Source organism: Eubalaena glacialis, chromosome 4 (assembly GCF_028564815.1).
Source record: "Eubalaena glacialis isolate mEubGla1 chromosome 4, mEubGla1.1.hap2.+ XY, whole genome shotgun sequence".
In the NCBI taxonomy this organism is placed as follows: domain Eukaryota; kingdom Metazoa; phylum Chordata; class Mammalia; order Artiodactyla; family Balaenidae; genus Eubalaena; species Eubalaena glacialis.
In genome coordinates this window covers 52,646,724-52,670,454 of record NC_083719.1, presented here as the reverse complement: position 1 = coordinate 52,670,454, position 23,731 = coordinate 52,646,724, and the positions used below count along the sequence as shown (strand labels likewise).

The window sequence follows — 23,731 nt, the reverse complement described above, 5'->3', positions numbered from 1 at the left end:
CTACAAAGCTACAGGAATCAAGACAGTATAGTACTGGCACAAAAACAGAAATATAGATCAACAGAACAGGACAGAAAGCCCAGAGGTAAACCCACACACATATGGTCACCTTATCTTTCATAAAGGAGGCAAGGATATACAATGGAGAAAAGACAGGCTCTTCAATAAGTGGTGCTGGGAAAACTGGACAGCTACATGTAAAAGAATGAAATTAGAACACTCCCTAACACCATACACAAAAATTAACTCAAAATGGATTAAACACCTAAATGTAAGGCCAGTCACTATAGAACTCTTAGAGGAAAACATAGGCAGAACACTATGACATAAATCACAGCAAGATCCTTTTTGACACACCTCCTAGAGAAATGGAAATAAAAACAAAAATAAACAAATGGGACCTAATGAAACTTAAAAGCTTTGGCACAGCAAAGGAAACCATAAACAAGACGACAAGACAACCCTCAGAATGGGAGAAAATATTTGCAAATGAAGCAACTGACAAAGGATTAATCTCCAAAATATACAAGCAGCTCATGCAGCTCAATATCAAAAAAACAAACAACCCAATCCAAAAATGGGCAGAAGACCTCAATAGACATTTCTCCAAAGAAGATATACAGATTGCCAACAAACACATGAAAGGAGGCTCTACATCACTAATCATTAGAGAAATGCAAATCAAAACTACAATGAGGTATCACCCCACACCAGTTAGAATGACCATCGTCAAAAAATCTACAAACAATAAATGCTGGAGAGGGTGTGGAGAAAAGGGAACCCTCTTGCAGTGTTGGTGGGAATGTAAATTGATACAGCCACTATGGAGAACAGTATGGAGATTCCTTAAAAAACTAAAAACAGAACTACCATACGACCCAGCAATCCTACTACTGGGTATATACCCTGAGAAAACCATAATTCAAAAAGTCATGTACCACAATGTTCACTGCAGCACTATTTACAATAGCCAGGACATGGAAGTAACCTAAGTGTCCATCGACAGATGAATGGATAAAGAAGATGCAGCACATATATACAAAGGAATATTACTCAGCCATAAAAAGAAACGAAATTGAGTTATTTGTAGTGAGGTGGATGGACCTAGACTCTGTCATACAGAGTGAAGTAAATCAGAAACCTAAAAACAAATACCATATACTAATACATATATATGGAATCTAAAAAAAAAAAATGGTTCTGTAGAACCTAGGGGCAGGACAGGAATAAAGACACAGACGTAGATAATGGACTTGAGGACACTGGGAGGGGGAAGGGTAAGCTAGGACGAAGTGAGAGAGTGGCATTGACATATATACACTACCAAATGTAAAACAGATAGCTAGTGGGAAGCAGATGCATAGCACAGGGAGATCAGCTCTGTGCTTTGTGACCACCTAGAAGGGTGGGATAGGGAGGGTGGGAGGGAGATGCAAGAGGGAGGGGATATGGGGATATATGTATACATATAGCTGATTCAGCAGAAACTAACACAACTTTGTTATAGGGCAGAAACTAACACAACATTGTAAAGCAATTATACTCCAATAAAGATGTTAAAATAAAATAAAAAATAAATAAAAAGTGAAATGCATTTTCCTCCCATGGATCACAATACAGGTCTCCAGCAGAACAGTGCCGTGTGAAAAAACTAAAATTTTGCACTTCCAAGTTTCAAAAACCACTTTTATAACTTGGATAAACTATAATCATAAAGTTTACTGGTTCACTCCCTAATAACCCAGTACCACAAAGTAAAACACAGCTTTCAATTAAGGTGAGTTCTGTATTTGTCCTGGGTTTATTTTTGAAGAAAAATGACTCTTATTTAAAATAAATGACCAGAATCTTTTATATACACTAAGAACCCAGTAACAGCAAATCTTTTTTTGATACCACTTGGAAATCACAAATGAGACATTAAATTACTATTTAATTCTGCTAATGAAAAATATTTTTGCCATGTTTTTACCATGTTACATTTTCTCAGTATCAGACAAATGCTTCTCTGAGATATTTTTCCCATTACCAACGGTGTAAATTATTTCATATTTTTCAAATGGATTTAGTCCTCCTGAACTGGGAAATATAGTTACCTAGATTCTCCAATTCCCTATGCTATCTAAAATGCTGAATTTCAATAACTGATTTTCTAATGAATAGTATATTTCAGTTCTCAAATTTAAATGAATCCCCAATTACTTCATAAGCAATTCCAAAAGGCAGTTCAAGTCAGTAACATGGGGGAAAAATTAAGCAGACATTTCCAATCCTCTCCATTTAAAAACACAAATACTTAAAATAGAAATAGCTTTCTAAGCTCTTAAAAAAAAACCAAAAACTTTCTAAGCTCTTTATTCAACCAATTACACAGTTAAATGATCACTCCCTTTAGAAGAGAGTGTATCATACTTACTGTAGTTAAGGGATTTGGAGTCGGTATGGGAAGCAAGCCTGCACCAGGCATCAGACTTGTCATGGTTGGAGCAGGAGCCAATAGAGAGAGAGCTTTGGCTTCCTCTGGGATTTTACCTGCAGAGGCAAGTTCCAAACATTACAGAAAGCAGAAACACCACACAAACTTTATACTATGATTTTACAATTACCCTTGCACTTAAAAAATAATAATAATAAATGAATCTATCTATCAGATCCGTATAAAGAAATAAATAAGAACTTAAGTCTTTCCTTTTACCCTGCTCTACTAGGAAAAATAAAAGTGAGCAAAACTTCAAAGACTAACAATCTCATTAATGGAATATTATTTTAAAAATTGAATAATGTAGACAATTATTTAACACTTTGAGCTATGGGTCACCTGTACTGGAAACTTAATGTTCATGAACCAAACGATATCAAGCATGGACGCTTTCCCAGGACGGTGTTTTCGCGGTGATCGAAAGTTGTGTTACACATGACAACCGTTCGTGTTGGCTGCATCACTAATAGCACACAGAACATCAGATACAGAAAAGAAGAACATTTTTTAAAGTTTAATCCCCAGAAATGGCAAATAACCAAATTAGTCAAAAAAAAGAAAAAGAAAAAAACAAATATGTGCGAATTGAAATCTGTTCCTGAGTGTCCCTATCCTGTTAATTGAAACTACCTACTTGTGATGCAAACAATTTTGATAACCTTCCAAAAGATCCCATTTAATTTCAAGCAGACAGAAAAAAACAAAAGCCTACCACATGTAATCAGCTTCAATTGGAAAGGAAGCCTACACCCATTCAGTTAATAAGGCATCTCACCAACAATGTCAGAGATGACTAAAAGAATCCAGTTCCAAATAATATGCCTTGGGAAACTGCTAACATTTTTGAAAATGACTAACAAAAAAAAGTTCCCTAGTCTCAGGAAACTTCTTAAATTACTGACTTTTAGAACCGATTTATGTATACTTATCTGAAGAGGGGTGGTTAATGCCTAAATGTCTTGCTTATAAGCGTCTTAAGTGCCTAATAATAACAACAACAATAACATTAAAATAATCCTAGACACTAAGAAAAAGAAATCCCTACGACTAAAAAACTGAAAATTTACTCTGAATTAAGTCTATCAATTTGCCACATTTAATTACTGAGTTCTAATCAATTAAGTTTGATAAGGACTGCGACTTTCACACATTTTTTCTGGTCCTTTCTCTCAACCTTCCCAAAAAGAAAATTTCTAAAAAGTTGACTATGTATAGCAATTTCAGAACTACTCATAATTATGTGGTATTTGGCTACACGTTTCCATTATGAATTCTTCAAAAGTAATTTAAAGTACAAAGTCATGCCAAATTGAAAAGCATATGGAGTAAATTTTCAAAAAAGCACCACGCGGGGTTTCAGTGGTAAAAATTCTACTTAACACAACCACATGTGTAGGGATAAATCTCTAAAAAAATTATCTGAATATATTTCTAAACATGGATGGAATTCAAGACGAATTTTAAAGCTTGCTTTAAGTAGTGGTTACACCTTATTTATAGAAATACAAAAATTACATTTTATTAGCTTTAGCAAATGCCTACTTATTTCTAAGCTTGCAACATCTAAGTCTATATTACCTTAATTTACTAATTTCAAAAACAAAGTCATTTTATTATTTCAGTAAATTCTGCATAAGCACAGATTTTAACATGCATAAAGATTAAAAGGCAGGAAGGCCTTACTGAAGACATCAAATAACAATAATTTATTTTGTATTTATTAGTTATTAGCATTAAGACATTTATCTGTATACTCACATATACTATTTACATCACTATCAGACCTGCTTTATCTGTTAAAAATAAGTATTTTTTTTTTAATATTTGTAAAACCTGTACACATCTTGATAAGTCAACTGAGGTCCTAAGGTACAAACCCTATGCTTCACTACCCTAATTTATGCACCTAAAAAACAAAGAGTTCCAATCTAGTAATGTCCCCAATTTAATATTACCTGTCCATTAAATAAGCAAAACTATCCACATGAAAGACCACACAAACAAAATGGGTATTCAATACAGGCCAAAAGTTGATTACTTAACATAATAAAGTCATTCAATGTTGGCTTAAAAATAGTATCAGGAGGTTGTCTGCCTCTCACTGTCTCTCACAGTATAATAAAATATTATTAAGTATTAAGTCTAACTAAAAGCACAATTTTTTTACTTATTCTAATTACCATTAAAGATACTTTAAGAAAAAAGTTCCATTGCTTAATTTCCAAGATAGAATTCTACCATATATACCCTCCAAATACTATCAGAGTGTATAAAAGTATAAAACAAATAAGCATTTAGCATTTTTCCCAAACTGTACTCATCAAAAACAACTGAGAGAAAAAACAATGTCTCTCACTAATCCTAATCTCAGAATCCATTTAGAAACTAGTAATCTCTGAACATTTTCCAACAAAAAAATTCAAGCAAAAAAATACACACACAAGTGTTAAGTATTCAACAGTTTCTCAAATATCCATTCCCCACGTAGGCAATTAAAAGTGTTTCCAAATCAAAGAAATGCTATTTTCTATAATAAATATCATAAAAGTGAAAAATCTCCTCTTGTCCTCTACCCCCAGAATGTTATAAGAAATTTACTTATTTTCCTTGATGATTTTGTATGCCTAAAATTCTAAGGGAGGAGGACGAAAATTAGAAGCTATCAGTTGGTCTTCATGAGAGATGCAGACTTGGGAGAAAACTGCAAAAATGTTACACTGAGATCAAAACGTGTTCCTAAGAATCTCATCAGTGTTTTAGTGTTTTGGGAACAAAATGTACCTGATCAGTTTATAAACACCAATTAAGACTAGCATTGAGCTTCACAAAACCATATCCTAATTTACTGTGAAAATTTATTTTATGTTAAGGATGAGCTCTACTAATCATCTCCCAATATAATTTGCAATGCAATGTTATGAACCCTTAATGGAATACCATTTACAAAGAACTGGAAAACCAGCTCACAAGTTAAAGTGAAAGAGATTTAACAAAACAAAAACAAAAACAAAAAAAAAGGGACAAAATAAAGAAAAAGAAATGAAATTAAAGTAAAACAATAAAAAACAGAGACAGGGCGTCCATCTTCTGCGGTTCAGACTCCGATCTCATTTCCCCAATGAAGGTTTCACTTGACGGCAGGTTTAGTGGCATGGCAAACAATGCCTAACTCAGGCAAGTGTAACAGGTCTGCCTTGGCCAGTCTAGTCATCTAATAATGCACAAATATCACATAGAGAAAACATACAAAACCAAATTAATAGTCAAAATCCATCTACCAGAAAATGTGGACATAAACTTATGACTGATGATTAGGCTGACACCCTTATTATGTTTGACCTTATCTTTTTCTAAGTGTTAACATTTATAAAAAGAAATCTGAGATGCACGCAACAACAAAAAGAGGTCATATTTGGACGAGTATAATGAAAGTATATTTTATTTTGAAGTGACATGTTTCATTAACAATAGCTAATGCTTAATATGTAAGAAACTATTACACATCAAACATTACTTAAACGGCTTAGGATCTCACAGTACTACTGTCTGCATTAAAAAAAAAAAAAACAGCAAATTGAAAGAAACTGAAAAAAACTTCTTACAATATTTTTCTATGGTTTTCTCACTTCTTTCATAATGCTGTTTCTATAACATCCAGGAAAGAATACAATCAGTGAAGTAAACAGAAGACTGCTTACAGCACAGCACCACAGCACATCTCCTCTTACAGGACTTACTCCACTGGAACTCTTTCCTTTGACTTATTTCAAATTCACTTTGCTATCTTTTTTAACAAAATAATATATTATTACTTTGCTTGCAGTGCATAATCAGATCTTTTAACAGCTCACTGTGACATTCTTCAGGTTCTATAAATTCATTTCTGTTGTATTTAGTTTAATGAAAAATGTGTATCTGAATGTTTTTCCAATACAAATTATTTTATAGGTTAGTGTTCTAAAATACTTACAACTAAACTGGAATAAAAATATGCTTGAATTTTCACGTTCAAAAATAGCGAAATTTTGTCTCAGTTTGTTAATACTAAAAATATTCAAAAGCCATTATAATAAACGTGCATTTATTTATTTCTATCAAGTAAAACAAACAAACAAAAAGGAACCTCTACATGCCCATAATCTTGAACATTTATGACAAACCATGGTCACTTCTCAATATATGAAAAATTTTATGGGAATATAGCAAGGTTCCAACAGAGCCACACTAATAAAATTTTTCCTTCCAGTTCAAAAATAAGCTAAAATCACACAAGATACTGTGCTGCTGGTGGCATAATTTTTTGATACAATTAACACTCCCATTTAGTAAACCTTCTACCTGATTTATTTTTTCCCATGCAGTTTACTTGGTATGAAATTGGTATGAACTTGGTATACAGAACTAAATCATTACCAGCTCTTTTCTCACCTTGTTCTCCAATTTTGGGGTCACTGTCCCCTTACAGATTAGTAGATAAAGATAGATTTAGCAAATAATTAACTTTAATTCATTTTTTATTTATTCTACTATATTCATTATTATTTATTTTATTCTCCCTACCCCACTCTAACCCCCAGACATGGGAAAAATACTTTCAAATTTATCTGAAAAAATCCAGAATGTCCTATTCTGGGACATCAAAAATAACAGAGTAATACTCACTGTATCCGACTAATGTTTTTGACATCCCAGAACAGGCATCCTGAAATATGCATAAAATCTTGAAAGTGTAGCAAACTGTTTATTATACAGTATTTTAATGTGAGCCTGGTTTCTAAAAAAAGTTTTAAAACATGACGTATGAAAGCTCCTTAAATTGTTTCAGGTAAAATTTTTATGTTGTAAAACAGTTACCACCAGCCACCAGTGAAAATATATTTTAAAGACATTTAAATTATAATAACCCAATTCTAAAATCCATGTATACATGTCATAGTCAGTGCTCTGAATAAAAGTTAATTACACACCAGAACTGTCAAATTCAGCACAGCCTAGTATAATGAATGTGAATGGCTCTGCAAATAGAAGTTACTAAAAAAATAGGCATTAATAATAATTAGCTCTTAAAGCAGGTTATGTCATAAAATTTAACACATTACTATAAGGCCTTTGGCCTTGTTTCCACCTTCAACAACTATTTCCTTGATGGAGGCTTTGGAAAATTGCTTTCCATGATTTTTCTTCAATTAATCACCACCACCACCACCCCTCCCTCCCCCACAAAAAAAACCCAGTAAAATTAAAAAGTAAATTCTAGTTGCACAGCAAATTACACTGAATGTAAAATAATGGTCTCAGTAACAATTAAGGTAAATTACCTTAAGAAGATGCTTTAAAGCTTAAAAATGAATATTCTTCTTAAACATAATTACTACCTAACCCCCATTTTGCGAAATGCGTACACTGTTTTTATTTATGTAATGTCATTAATAGGTATACACAGGGGCAAATGCTTACTTATTTACACATTTTAAATAATGTCCTCTACCAATTTAATATTTTAATTTCAAAAAGCTTTCTTTACAACTTGCAAACTGAACACAGAAAGTCAAAGCAAACCAAAGAAGCCAAGTAATTTATAAATTTTTAAATGTTTAGCTATAAAATCTCAAACATACATAAGTAATAAATTAACCATTTTAATATATTTTATTATTACGTAAAATCCTTTCCACCTCCAAATTTCATTCTTACACATACACACCATATCTACTTGCCAATTTCTAGGAAAGCCAATGGTAGTAACAGACGGGACAGAGATTAAAATAACTGAAAAAAAACATGTGAGATACTAACCTTCTGCACAAGGAACAACTATCAGAGCTCTGTCAATAAAAACCGTGTTAGTTAGATGCTGGGCCACGCCAACACTTGATGGATCACGAAACTTAACATAACATACTTTGGAAGAAAAAGCAAGAGGTGCGTTGCTGCAAGATAAAAAGAAAAACAATTGGACTAATTAACATTTGGTTGGTTTTGTCGTTTTCATTTAAAATTTCTTACTTAGATCTTTACATAATCTTACAATCAAGACAGGAATTTTTGTTGCTGAGGATCCTTAAGACATGAAATAGCAGAACTTAGTCTTTTAATGGTGATTTGCTGCAACGACTGAAGGCAAATCTAGGCAGGCCTATAGCCTTATTTGCTAAAAACCTGAAATTTAAATTAATGCCTTCTTAATCTGAGTGAAATGGGAAAATAGCTGACTTAACCCAAGGATGTTCAATCAGTGCATCATCATCAATAGGCAAAATCCCGTTTCATAAAAAAGCCCCAATCCTCAACACTTCAAATTTTCTAACTACTTCCAACCCTCCCTAATGTGATTCCTGGCATTTAAATCACTAAAAACTTCACAACAGTCTTAGAAACAATCAGATAACCTGGAATTAAAATTAAGGTCTTTTGCATATACTGGACTACTTCAGGCTAGGCAGCATTGTGATTTTCCAGACAAAAAATTTTACAAACAAAATTTTACATATTTTATATGCAAAAGAGCAAAGACTCTTATAAGTCCTACTACATTTAATCTAGGCAGGACTACAGGAAAAAGAAGCCAGACACAGCACAGATGAAAGCAATTTTTCCACCATATGAATCCATCGTGTTAGATTCCAAAATACACTATCCTCATAAAGGATCATTTTGTCAACCTGCCCATAATTATGTTCAATTAAAATCTGTAATTGTCTTTAGCAAGTAAAAAAAGACACTAAATATACAGCTAATGTTTAACATAAATGTACAATCCTTTAAAATATTAAATTTTTCACACTAAAAAAAGATCATTTGAAAAATACTAAATATGCATTGTGCAGCAACAATAATTTACTTTAGTTTACAAAACAAGTCAAGGAAGTTCACCATAATCCTAGACCCAGTAAATGGCAAAGATGAGATTTAAAGTCTAATCATCTAATTCCAAATCTCATGCAACCTTAATTATTCAATTAATCAAGAATTTTAAAGCCACTTTAATGTACTACTTAATTTGTAATTCCATAAATATTCATTTTTTTAAATTAAAAAATTACATACAGCAACAAATCCAGCTTGCTAACGGCTAAATATATTTATGATATTAACCAAACACTAAGATAATAAAATATATTTGCATTTAGAACTTGAAACTACATATATTATTATTAACATAACTAGTCAGGCTAATTAAAGTAGCAAAAATAAAAGTAAAACTCTACCTCTTTCTCACCCAACCCAACTCAATTCTTTCCTGCCTAAGGCCATCGATCGGATTCAGGCTTCAAGCCAGCCCTCTCTAACAACCTCCCTCTACTCAACATGTAAGTCAAGCACTTGTACTTGCCATGAGGTAAACACATCTGCATCCAGACTTAACTCACCTATACATTACCAAGTCACCAATTTAGGCCTCTCCAGAGCTCTAGATTCCCAGATCCAAGTGCCTGCTGGCATACTGCACGTTGATCGTCACAGGACCCACCCCTGAACTTATTCTTAAATTCATTACCCTCCTTCTGCATCAATCCTGCCCTTTGTCCTAATTTCATACCTCAGTTAAAGATACTACCACATTATCTAAGTCAGAAATCTGGAAGTCACTAATGTGACCATCATTAGTACTGTTCACCAAATATTTCCAAATCTCCTTCTGGCTACGTAATAAAATTCTATTTCTTTTTTCCTTGAAGTTAGGTGTGGCCGTGCAATTTGCTTTGGCCAATTAAATATGAGCATAATTGACATGTGTTCCTATTCAGTAGCCTTAAGGGCCACTGCTTGGTTCTTTTTCTCTGCCACAGTGACCGGCAACATCAAAGAGATGGGTGGCTGATATATCAGCTTCATCCCAGAGTGAGTGACTACAACGAGTAGAGTCCCCAACCCCACCACTTTAGTATAAGAAATAATCTTGTTTTTAATCAAACTACTGAGATTTGTGGGTTGTTTCCATCCGTGACCCTTCCTTCTTTTTCATCCTATTGGTCTTTAAATCCTATGAAGACTACCTCCCAAATATTTGTCACATTAATTCTTTCAACACTCTCAGTATCAATGCCTTCATCCAGGCCCATATCATTTCTCACCTGGATTACTACAATGGCTCCTAACTAATCACACTGCCTCCAATCTCAACTCCTCCTTATTAACAATCTTCCACAAAAGCTGTTAGAGTAATCTTTCTAAACCCTGAATCTCTTCATGTCATGCAACTGCTTAAATTTCCTCAGAGACACCCTTCTCTTTTTGCTTCATCATTTAAAAAATCCAGGCATAAAAATACTTGTGGTTCCCAGAACACATCCTGAACCATCTGGGCCATCTTTGTACATGTTGTTTCATTTGGCTATGATGTGCTCTCTTACTCCCTTTTTGAACAGTAATTCCACTTTTCTTCAAGGCTCAAGTTTCCAAGTTTTCTGGAAAGCCATTTTAAAATATCAAAGTGACTAGGTACCCCCTCCCGTATGTGCTACCAATACATCCTATATACTTTCAGCACAGTTGCCTTACGTGAAACCCTCAACAGATCTTGCAAGCTTTCAGACACAACTGATCAGCTACATGATACAAGGGCTTATTTCACTGGCTAACCCGAAACCTGTAATTTGGGTGGCCTGACCAAATGAACTTGAAAGTCACTTAGAGTAAGGGCTTGGGCCGGATGCCACATGAGTACAGAACAGGTCTGAAAAGAAATTGAGCAGATACACAGAAACAAACTGAGCTGACAATAAAGCCTGACAGGAAGAGGCAGACAGTCGCCTTGGATGCTGATACCCTTCTGGTTCCCAGTCCCAGTTCCCATGAGGCCTAGTCTTTATTCTTCTACTCAGGGAAATCTCTTCTTTTTAATAATGTCTCTTCTTGAGCTAGATTAGGGAACACTGTTTCTGTCCTTTGCAACCAAAAAAAAAAAAAAAAACTATGATTACAACTAAAGCCCTAGCAATTTCAGCAAGAACACTCTCTTTTAGCACTTGAAGAACCTGACAAGCCACCACTGAAACTGTATTTCCTAAATTGACAGATCCTTTTGTGAAAGGACGGAAACCTAAATCATCACTGTTGAAAACTACAAGCATTTCCAAATATCCCTACTTGAAAACCACATCATTTCAAATTTAAAACATCCACAGGAATAAGAAATGTGAACCCGGTTAGTAAACCACACACTACTGAGATTTGAGAAGCCCAAAAACTGGTTAAAAGATGCTGATCTGTTCTGAACAGCATTATAGTAAGAGCATGGATCCTAGTGCTATAAGCAATTTTTTTCATCTTCATCTCCAATTACCTTCCTTAAAATAGAGAGTAAGAGCAACACAGTATTTACTTTATAAAAAATGTAAACATATGAGCTTTTCAGGAGAGGCAGTAACACTTTTATTTTGAATATTATAGGCTAAAATAATACAGTGGCAAGCCTAAATACAGATATCTCAGCAAACAAATGTGTATTTACAGATTTATAAATCAGTATATTACCAAATCTTATATTTAGATCTTCCTCTCTAGTATATCTAGGCTATTAAATAACATTTACTTTTTAAAAAATTAAATAGGATTATCATTTTCAAATTTAACTCTGACCTACACTTTTAATTTTTAAAAGGGGTTACATATTCCATTTGGTCTAAATGTACGCCTCTAAAAAAAGTAACAGTAGTCAAATATAGCAGATTTTACCTTGACCTCATTTGTTGAATCAAGTTTTGTTTTGTTTCTTTAAATATAAAACCTTTCACAATCACTTTTCAAACAAATCAGAATTTCTCACTGGGAGTTTAATGGAGAAATCACAGAACCAACTTTTTGAGCACCAGTTAAATTTCTTAGACCCTAACTGGTTATCTTATTTTTCATTAAACATGGTGATGGCACTGTACAATCTTGTAAAAAATCAATGTGGTAATACTGTCCAATACTTTATTATATTAATATACATCCCTTGAGAATCTATCAAAAAAGATACAATGCAAAACATGGACAAAGTATATAGCATTATGTATGAAAATATTAACTGATACAATGTATAACAGGGTTTCTCAGTAGGGCTCCAGTGATTGTCTGGATGCCACAATTCTCCTTTCTGTAAGACTTCCTTATGAATTATTGACACTTACCCACTAAATGCCAGAGGCCCTCCAATCACTGTGGACAATCAAAAATACACATTTTTCAAATACTTCTAGCTAAAATTCAATGACAGAATTTCAAACACACATACACACTTGAGACATCAGCCTTTAAATATTACAATAAATAAAACACAACAATATGAAAAATGCTTACCACAGGCTGAGCGAAAAAAGTTTACAGTAACAGTGTATAAATCCTTTGATTACACTATGTTAAAATAAATGCATGTAAAAAGGACTGGAGAGAGGTTTTGATAGGGTGGTAGGATCACTGGCGGTGTACCTTTTTCTCTATTTCTCCTGATGTGACTATATTGGTTATATTAATTTTAGCTAGTTGACAGCTTTTACCTTATTAGTACTTTTAAAGACCAGAGAAGTGAAGAAAACCAGCAAGCAAAAAAACAAAAAACAAAAAAAACACAGGTGTTGATGTTAGAAATGATGTTAGAAATCAGGCCAGGATTACCCTAGGGGTATTATGCACTTGATGGGGGAGAGGAGAACTCCTAGGGCACAGAGAATCCTATCCGGGTGCTGGATGTGTTCACTTTGTGAAAATTCAACAAGCTGTACACACTTATCCCTGCACTCTTCTGCACCTTATACCTCCATGAAAAGCTTACTGAAAAAACAACAAAGATTTCTTACCATTGTAAAAAGGTTTTCATGATGTATGAGATTCCCTTATTCAGTAAAAAGTTAAAACAGAAATTCTGGATATTTATCATCTGGCAGCACTAATAAGAATTTTTAATATTTACAGTGAATGTTTACACCAACTCTTAATGTTTAAAAAGAAACTGAATCATGGCCTCATGCCAAAAAAAATTAAATTTAAAAACCTGAATTTTCATATTAGCAACCAAATTCTTAAAATGTTAATGAGAAACTATTCTCACATTATATTAAAGAAGTATCGTTCCAAATTTAAAACAAATGAATTTCTACTCAGCTTCCAAAGATTAATCATAAAATACTGTTTCCACAACATTGCAAAATAGAATTATCTGTCTTCAATACAACTACTACTATTGCATTTTTATGCATTTCGGCCCAAATCTGCAAACACATCTTTAATATAAGGACCAGGTTATGACAACTTCATTACAGAGCAAACAGAAAACGTGCCATTAGAAAAGCACGTCAATACTTGTGAAAAACAAGAATAGGGACTGACTGCCTTTAAGAAAAACTGGTCAAGGATTTTGCCTGGCCTATATGTGTTATATTTATGTTACAATTTTGCAAAATGTACTACAGTTTGTGACACAATAATTCTATATTAATGCACTGTTTAAGTAACGAGCTTTTTTATTCTGACTTTTAAACTCCAAGCAACTAACACTTGATTTCAAAAAACAGCCCATTACTAAATGTCAGCTGATAACTGGCAGCATATTGCCACCCAAGTGCATTTTTCAACTATGTAAGTGGTGTTATGTTGGCAATGAAGAATATTCTGTGATATATTTCTTCTGCCCATGAGACACCTTATTATCACAACCTTGAAAGCAAGGTTAGTTTACAATCATGTACAAAATATTTTACTATTTGATTCCAATTCTTTCAGAATACAACACTCCTCCAAACAGTTCTCAATTATTAAGAAATGTTCTGAGTGCTTAAATGAAGAGATAGCTGAAAGCACTTTCAAAAGTTATAAGATATTCAAAGCTATACATGAGATGGCTAGTCAGTAAAGATACATGTGCATGCCCTTATGAAGCATCTTTGACAAAACTGTATTACCGAATCTATTCATGTAGAACCAATTTATATAAACCCAGATGAGTCATTCTACAACACAAACTACAAGACAAAATATTAATGTCATGAAAAACTTTTAAAAAGGTGACTGGGAAAAAAAATAAAAGGCAACTGGGAGGGTGGAGGGGTGGCTGTCCTAGATTAGAGATAACCAAATGCATTGAGTGATCTGATTATATTCTAGATCAGAAAAAGAAAATGGAAAAAAGGCATTATCAGAATAACTGAAGAAATTCAGATGTTATATTTTAATCAATGTTAAACTTCTTGGATATGTTAATAGTATTGTGGTAATGTAGGAGAATGTACTTCTTAAGAGATTCACATTTAAGTGTTGAGGAATGAATAGTCATGGTGTCTGCAACTACTTTTAAAAGCATGGGAGAGGGGAGGGTTGTAGGGGTATCTGTGTGTGTAGGTGGAGAGAGGGAGAGGGAGACACAAAGACAGAAATCAACTGTGGCAAACTATAAATGCAGATGAAGGGAACATGGGAGTTATTCTTTAGCTTTTCTGTATACATGAAATATTTCAAAACAAAAATGAGAAGAAAAACTTAAGTAAAATTTAAAAATCCAAACACCAACTTTTATCAATATCTGTGCAGTAGCAATGCAATATACTTACAGAGAGAAAACCGAAGAAAAATAGGTCTACATGCATCACTATGAAACAAACCAAAAAGTCAAATACAAATTTTTTTAAAAAGGAGAGAAATCCTGGGGAACTACTATCCCTTCCTTCAAAGGATTTTGACAAAATGAACAAAATACTGAGAATTTTCATATTCTAAGCTCTAGCTTTAAAAAAGTTTATGCCTGTAAGAAAGTAAACAACCCTCAACCCCTTACAAATTTTGTGAGTAGATAGTACTGTACAAGGGAAATGTTACTTCAAAATACACTACTTGGGAAGTGTCTGAGAACTGTGAATGCCAGCTCAGATCTGGACTTTTAAAAGTATACAGCAGGAGTAATCCTGTACGGACTATTACTTTTTCTGAAAGGTTTAGGACGGTGTGACCTTCTAGGAGGAAATTTTAATCCGTTGCCAAAAGGGTGAACAGACATGATCTTTAACAACATGGATGGGCTCGGTTAGATGAACCAAGAAGATGCTAAATTTGTGAACACAGGCCTAGGGACAAATATAGGCCTAATTCCATCCGTCATTAGCTGCACACTTCCCCGTCAGCAACAACGGTCCGACACTGAGGCACTAAGAACTGGACAGTTGATCAGGCGCAGTCTCCGCGATTTGCCATTGCAAAAACGCTATCAGGGGCTTGCCATGAGGACTACCGCGGGCCCACCTGCGGCCATCTTAAGTTCGGGAAAAAAAAGAAGGGGAGGAAGGGCACTGAATTCGAGGACCCGGCGGCGACCATAGTCCGGCAAGCACGAAAAAGGCAACCTCTCTAACTCCTCTGTAAGGGTTCTGTGCAGAAGTTAACCCACCAAATACGACTAACAAGGAAAGCAGGAGCGTTGGGCCCGGGACGCGGTGCCCTAATCAAACATGGGCACCAAGGTAAACCCGGCGGTCACGTGACTGACACCGCGCGCCCCCGTCCGCGCTCTCCCCCATGCCTCGGTTCCCGAGGTCTCTCTGGCGCCCGCGCCCCTCCCCCAGCCGAGCTTGAGCACTTACTCCGGGGGGTAGAGCCGCAGCTCCTCGATTTCTCCTAGGAAGGAAAAAAGCGTCCGCATCTGCTCGCTGGTCACCGCCGACGACAGATTCGTCACCTGAATCACCGCCGTAGGGGTGAGGCCGAAGCCTAAGCCCAACCCGAAGCCGCCGCTGCTGTTCATCCCGATCCCGCTGCAGCTGCCTGCCTCCCCAACGTCTACGACGCGTCAGCGACGGAGCCGGGAAAGCGGAGAACGCGCGGCCGCGAGCGCGCTCCCGCCGGCGAATTCACGGCAGCGGGAAAGTCTAGCCGCCCATTTCACAGCTCCCCTGCTCCCAGGGCTGCGCGCGCCAGCCGGAAGCGTCGCCCCGGCAACCCGGCGGATCTCGCGGGGCTTCGGCCTGGGGCTCCCGGGTACCTGAGGCTGTTTCTCTCGCTGCACTTCTCCCCGGCAAGGGTTTGATCGAGTGTTTTCCCGGCCTCCACTCGATCAGTTTCTTGTGTTCCTGTGAACATGGGAGACCCACCTCTTTCCAATCTTTACACTAGATAGGCCTGGGGAGCCAAGAGGCCTGGCCTGCTGGTGCGGAGCTGTGAAGAAGGAATGACTCTCGAGCATCGCAGATCAATACTTGACCGAACTATAACGTGTCATTATAGTGACACGCAGCTCCCTCGCCCCGACTATTTTAAAATAGTCCTAATTGTGAAAAAATTTGGGAAATTTTACAAAACGTGTAAATTTTGACGGAATTAAGGAAGCAGTTAAGATGAAGGCTTTGCGGTTGTCGTTTATAACATTTATTCGCTCACTATGCAGGTATTAATATTTGAGTGTTATGTACCAGACACTGTTAGACAAGAGCACGTAAAAGACAGTTACAGAAGGTCCACATAGACGTTGCAACCTAATGAGAGACAAGTAACAGTAGTATGGGAAACTAGGGCAGCTGTTCCCAAAATGCCATTCACAGAACCTGGAGGGTCCTCGAAGCCTTTTGAGTGATTCTGCAAGGTCAAAACCGTTTCCATAATACTAAGACTCTGTTGATCTTTTTCACTTTGTTGACAATTGCACTGATGTTGTAAAAGCAGTAGTGAGTGACTGCTGGCACCTTAGCAGGAATCAAGGAAGTGGTGTCAAACTGCACTACTACTGGTATTTTGTATTCTTCACCTCCTGGCACTCATAGCATACAAAAATTATGATTTTGAAAGTAAGCTAGTTTAACTTAAGAATGTCCTTGACAAAGGAGTAAAAATTATTAATTTTATTAAATCTTCACCCTAGCATACACCTCTTTTTAATATGTGTGAAGAAATGGTAAGTACTTCTGCTGCATGCCCAAGTAGGATGAACATCTCCAGAAAAAGCACTTGTGTGATTGTTCGAGTTTTCACACAAAAATCCAAAATTTTTAAAATTTGTATCCACCACCTTGAGCTTGACAGCTTTCCAGTATTTAGACTTTCCTGCTAAAAACACCAGTGATATTAACAAACGTAGTTTTTCACATTATATATTGAAATAAGTGACCATTTGAAAATCTCTACAACTCAGTGAACCACTGTTTTCAAAGTAACCAATGCATGCTATTACAGAATCAAAAAGAGTCATCAAAGTGGATGGACCCATGGATTTTAATCTAGCAGAATACAAAAAGTTAATTGATATGGTTTCAGATTCAGTCCACATTGAAATTGCACTCTAAGAAACTATCACATGTCCAGTTTGGTGTAGTATCAAACAAGAATATCTAGAATTATCTAGAAAGACTATGAAAATAGTTTCCCCTTTTCCAGCTCCTTATCTATGTGAGACCAGATTTTCTTCATATGTTTCAACAAAAACATATCACAACAGATTGAATGCACAGATAGGGAAATCCAGCTGTCCTCTATTAAGCCAGACATCAAAGAGCTTTGAAAAATGCAATGCAATATCACTCTTCTCAAAATTCTTTTTTGGGAAATATCACTTTATCATAAAAATGCATCATTTACCCCGCATAGCCATTGGGAACAGGCTGAAAAAATGCATCATTTATATAAGTACATAACAGGTTTATAATTATTTTTAAATGGGTTTTTTAAATCTTAAATTTCACAGATTTAATTTCTTTTTTTTTTTGATATATTTATTTATTGTGTTGAGTCTTTGTCGCTGCACACGGGCTTTCTCTAGTTGCAGCGAGCGGGGGCTACTCTTCCTTGCGGTGCAAGGGCTTCTCATTGCGGTGGCTTTCCTTGTTGCAGAGCACAGGCTCTAGGCACGCGGGCTTCAGTAGTTGTGGCACACAGGCTTAGCTGCTCCGTAGCATGTGGGATCTTCCTGGACCAGGGCTCAAACCCGTGTCCCCTGCATTGGCAGGGGGATTCTTAACCACTGCGCCACCAGGGAAGTCCCAGATTTAATTTCTAATATGATAAATATAGATAGATATCCCATAAATCTCTTAGGGTCCTTGATAATTTTTAAAAGTAAAGAGTAAAGGGGTCCTAAGACCAAAAGGTTTGAGAACTACTACCAGAGGGATAAGCGCAGGGAAAATTGGGAGCATATAGGGTTAGGGTTAGCATATAGGAAGGCCACTTAACCTTAGTGCCAGTGGAAGTCTTCCCAGGAGAGATGTTGCTTGCACTGAATCTTGAACAAATAGGAATTAGCCAGACAAGGAGGGAGGGAGGAGCAGTGAAGGGCATTCCAGACTGAGCTTGAAGAATATACAAAAGCAGAAAGGTATGAGAGCCGAAGTGAGGTCCAGAATATTCAAAGTTTAGTATTGCTAGACCAAAGGCTGAGAATGACTAGAGATACACACGAAAGAATAAGCCTTGATGAAAGATGCTGTTTGTCATGCTAAGAGGTTACTTTATCACAAATTGTCGGGAGCTGTTGAAGATGTTTGAGCAGGAGAGTGACTATGTCAAGATTCCTAGAATGATTGTTGTCACTGCAACATGGAGATATATTGAAAAGGGTGGAAACTAGAGGCAAAGGGACTGGTTCGAAGGGTAAGTGGTGGTAGCAATGGAAAGCAAGAAACAGTCCCAAATTTAGGGTCATTGAACCCATTTAAGAATAAAAGGAATAAAAACTATCCATTCAGAAAAATATATATGGACATACACTTGGTTTTAGATAGAATTACAAGCGTTTTTTGGTCTTCATCAAGCCCAACCATAGATCCCAGGATTAACTACCACTTGTTTAGAACACTGGTCCTCAGACTCTCATGTGCATCAAAATCACCTGGAGGGCACATTAAAACAGATTGCTGGCTCCATCCCCAGATATTCTGATTCAGTAGATCTGGAGGAGGAGCCTGAAAATTTCAATTTCTAACAAGTTCCCACGTGATGGTGCTGCTGGTGATCCAAGAGCTCCATTTTTTAAAAATAAATTTATTTATATATTTATTTTTGGTTGCGTTGGGTCTTCGTTGCTGCGCGTGGGCTTTCTTTAGTAGCGGCGAGCAGGGGCTACTCTTCGTTGTGGCACGCGAGCTTCTCATTGCAGTGGCTTCTGTTGTTGCGGAACACAGGCTCTAGGCACACGGGCTTCAGTAGTTGTGGCGCACGGGCTTCAGTAGTTGTGGCGCACGGGCTTAGTTGCTCTGCGGCATGTGGGATCTTCCCCGACCAGGGCTCGAACACGTGTCCCCTGCATTGGCAGGCGAATTCTTAACCACTGTACCACCAGGGAAGCCCCCAAGAACCCCAGTTTGAGCACCACTGGTTAAGAAGGTTGTAAAGTGGTACTTAGTAGATTTAGTAATCTACTGTTGATGGTAAAGCAGAGGGAGGAATTTGTTTCTGGCCTGAGGGACTGTGTAATAGTGCCATAGTTTAGGACCAAAAATAAGAACGAAGAGCAAATTTGTAAAGAAGGAGCAAAAAATATTGAAATCCATTATGGACAAGTTCCTGAAGTGAAATTTAAGGAAAATGTCCAGAACTAAGATAAAGTATGTGATTTAAGCTTCAAAATAGATACAGTTATGCCAGGTACATGTGTAGCGTGAGAAATGCATTGGGTGACATTAAAGGGACAAATACAACAAACAGCCAAAAATAAAAAAATAAATAAAACCAAGCCAGGAGGAAAATTAAGAGGGAGGATAGTCACAAAAGTTGAGGGAGGAAAAGTTTTAATGGGAAAAAATGAAGAGTAGGGAGGAAAGAATGATAAAAAGTGTCAAAGTCTGCAAAGATGACAAAATCAGGAATAAAATGTACCCATGGGTAGATATAATGTGACTACTGAGACAAAAGCGACATGAACCAGTTTAGAGAAGCGAAGGTCACAGTGTCATTGTCACTTCCACTGATTCCTCTATGAATCTCTCAGCCAAATTTCCCACCCCTTGGCATGTCCTAGCTCTGCCACTCTGACCAATTTCAGACTGCTCCACCCTGGCCCTCTGAGATTCATTTTAGAATTCCAGCCTCCATGCTAGTATGTTCTGTCTCCAATCTCTGTAATCATTTTCATGGCCCCAATTTGCAGATATTTCTTCATCACGAGGCCCCTTGATTTTGTCTGCCTACTGACCCAACATCTTCTAAATAAGACAAGCAGTAACAAAGTTGCAGTGCAGGAAAAAAGGTCTCCTCATAAGTAAAACAGACCCATAAGAGCAAACCAGAAACCAAAAATAAGAATGATAAACTCTAGCAAGTAAATTAACAACAAAAAGAGAAAGATATACATTAAAATTTTATGCATGTACAGTATTGGATTTAGAACCTAGAGGTGACTTTGGAGAGTACAGTGACAGGAAGAGAATGCTTGAGCTGGGAAGGGGCGCAGATGAGTGTGGACTGTACTTATAAGAATAGGTCTTGGTGCCTTTGTTCAGTCTTGTTTTGCTTTTCAAACAAGCGAGATCTGCAGCAAACCTACTCTATGGAATTTTAAAGGAAATTTGACAGTAGAGAATAATTTAGAAGTAATTTTAGGTAAGGAAGGATCTGTAAGTAGCCCTATCTTTGAAGGAGGATTGCAGATTGTAGTCCTAAGACAGCAAGAACACACTGGAAGGAAGGTTAATCAGTTGTTCTAGAAAGAATCAGAAAAGGAGTGAGAACTGTGCATGCATGAGTGCCCCTGTGTGTGTACAGGAAGTCCCCTATATGTGAACGAGTTCCATTCGGAGAGCACATTCATAAGCCCAATTTGTTCATAAGTCCAACAAAGTTAGCCTAGGTACTCAACTAACACAATCAGCTGTATAGTACTATACTGTAATAGGTTTATAATACTTTTCACACAAACAATACGTACATAAAAAACAAACACAAAAAATAAAGAAAACATTTTTAATCTTACAGTACAGTACCTTGAAAAGTAGAGTAGTACAGTACAACAGCTGACATACAGGGGCTGGCACGCATGTTCGCATCTTTGAAAGTTCGCAACTTGAAGTTTCGTACGTAGGGGACTTACTGTATTGTGTGGGGTGTTTCGAAATAGGACTTATCCAGAAATGAAGCAGAAACTTTTTTTTTTTGGCCACTCGGCTTGCAGGATCTAAGTTCCCCAACCAGGGATAGAACCAGGGCCCCCGGCAGTGGAAGCGCAGAGTCCTAACCACTGGACTGCCAGGTAATTCCCTTTTTTTGGCTGTGTTGCGCAGCTTGAGGGATCTCTAGGCCACCAGGGAACTCCCCAAAGCAGAAACTCTCTTAGTCTTTTTAGTCTTTTCCTGTGCTAAACCACATGACCCTCTTCTTTCAATATCCAGAACTCTCAATTAGTTCATGATGTCCCTAGTGGGCTAGTTCTGGAACCCTATCATTGGCATAATTTTTTTAAATTACTAACAAATTGTTCTTGCTAGCTTCAACAGAGAGGAAAGTGTAGACAGTAATAGAGTAGAAGAAATAATCGCACAACCAAACCTGAGAAGGGGTGTAAATAGGGCATATTTAGAACAGGCTTTGGCTACTCTAAATAAAGTAGAAAATATGTAAGAAGATGACTAAGGTATTTAATGGACTTGCAGGAAGAACAGAACAAAGAAATCTTAGGAAGGGAAGTGACCAGGGCAGCTCTGAGAACTTTGTCAGCAGATATTCATAGACCATCTCAAGAGTGTTGCCAATAAGGTAAATCAACTCCAATAATTCCCAGCTCCTGGCAACCACTGATCTGCTTTCTCTTTCTTTACATTTGCCTTTTATGGAAATTATATATAAATTTAGTTATACAATACATAGTCTTTAGTGTCTGGCTTCTATCATTGAGCATAATGTTTTTGAGGTTCATTCATGTTGTTAAGCGTTTCAGTAGTTTATTCCTTTTTAGTGCTGAATAGTAGACCATTGTATGAATTTTCAACATTGTGTTTACTTGTTCAACATTTGATGGACATTTGGATTGTTTCTAGTTTGGGGCTATTATGAGTAATGCTACTATGAGCATTCACGTAAAAGTGTAATTTCTCTTTAGTAGATACCTAAGAGTGGGATTGCTGGGTCATGTGGTAAGTTTGTTTAACTTCTTAAGAAATTGCCCAACTGTTTTCTAAAGAGGCTGTACCATTTTACACTTCCACCAGCAATGATGAGAGTTATGTAAGTAATGATATATCATTATATTTTTAATTCCCATTTCCCTAATAGCTAATAATGTTGAGCAACTTTTCATGTGCTCATTAGCCATTCATATATATTCTCTGATGATATGTCTATTCAAACATTCAAATCTTTTGTCATTTTTTAATTGGGCTGTTTCTCTTTTCATACAGTTGTGGGAGTTCTTTAATTCTAGATATGAATCTGTTATCAGATGTATGACTTGCAAATATTTCTTCCCAGTCCATCACTTGTCTTTTCATTTTCTTTTGGACATGCATCAATGTTTTGTCTTTTCATTTTTTAATAGTGTCTTTTAAAGAGTAAAAGTTTTTTATTTTGATAAAGTCCAAATTATCAATGTTTTGTGTTATGGACTGTGGGTTGTTTTTTTCTTTTTTTTTTTTTTTTTGGCTCTGACCAGGGATGGAACCCGTGCCACCTGCAGTGGAAACGTGGAGTCCTAACCGCTGGACCATGCCAGGGAATTCCCAGGACTGTGTTTTTATTGTCACATCTAAGAAATCTCTGCCTAACGCAAGGTTATAAAGATTTTTCTCCTGTGTTTTTCTAGACATTTTTATTTTCATCTCTTACATTTAGGTCTCTGATCCATTCTTAGTTAAATTTTATGTGTGGTGTGAGGTAAGGGTCATTGTTGTTGTTGTTGTTATTATCCTTCTCCTTCTCCTTCTTCCTCCTCTTTTTCTTCTTCTTCTTCCTCTTCCTCTCCTCTTCCTCCTCCTCCTTCTTCTTCATATGATATCAAATTGTTCTAGCACCAAGTGTTGAAAAGACTATACATTCTGCATTGAATTGTCTGAGCACCTTTGTCAAAACTCAATTGACCATAAGTTGAAGAATTTTATTTCTGGACTCTCAATTCTGTTCTACTAATCTATATATCTATTCTTACACCAATACCACACTATCTTAATTACCACATATTCATAATAATTTTTGAAATGGCCATGTGATATTTCTAGGATAACTTCCACTTAGTCATGATGTGTAATCCTTTTTGTGTGTTGTTAGATTTGGCTAATATTTTTAAAAGAATTTTAATATTTCTTTTCATGAGGGTTATTGGGACCTAATTACAAACAAAAATAAACAAATGGGACCTAATTAAACTTAAAAGCT

At 36.3% G+C, this 23,731-nt stretch overlaps 1 protein-coding gene across 4 annotated transcripts in view; it reads right to left on the bottom strand.

The window, feature by feature from the left end:
• The window catches only part of SREK1 (splicing regulatory glutamic acid and lysine rich protein 1), a 58,422-nt gene extending 42,082 nt beyond the window's left edge, over positions 1 to 16,340 (bottom strand). For 3 of the 4 annotated variants that reach the window (XM_061189310.1, XM_061189311.1, XM_061189312.1), the window contains exons 1-3: positions 16,030 to 16,340; positions 8,276 to 8,409; positions 2,417 to 2,532 (exon numbers count right to left, since the gene is read on the bottom strand). In XM_061189310.1, the coding sequence (XP_061045293.1) occupies positions 2,417 to 2,532; positions 8,276 to 8,409; positions 16,030 to 16,190 (411 nt within the window). In that variant the 5' untranslated portion in view covers positions 16,191 to 16,340. Of the gene's footprint in view, positions 1 to 2,416; positions 2,533 to 2,818; positions 2,903 to 8,275; positions 8,410 to 16,029 lie in introns of those variants that run through there. The other variant, XM_061189314.1, reaches the window with a different exon arrangement.
• Between the last annotated feature and the right edge of the window lie 7,391 nt (positions 16,341 to 23,731).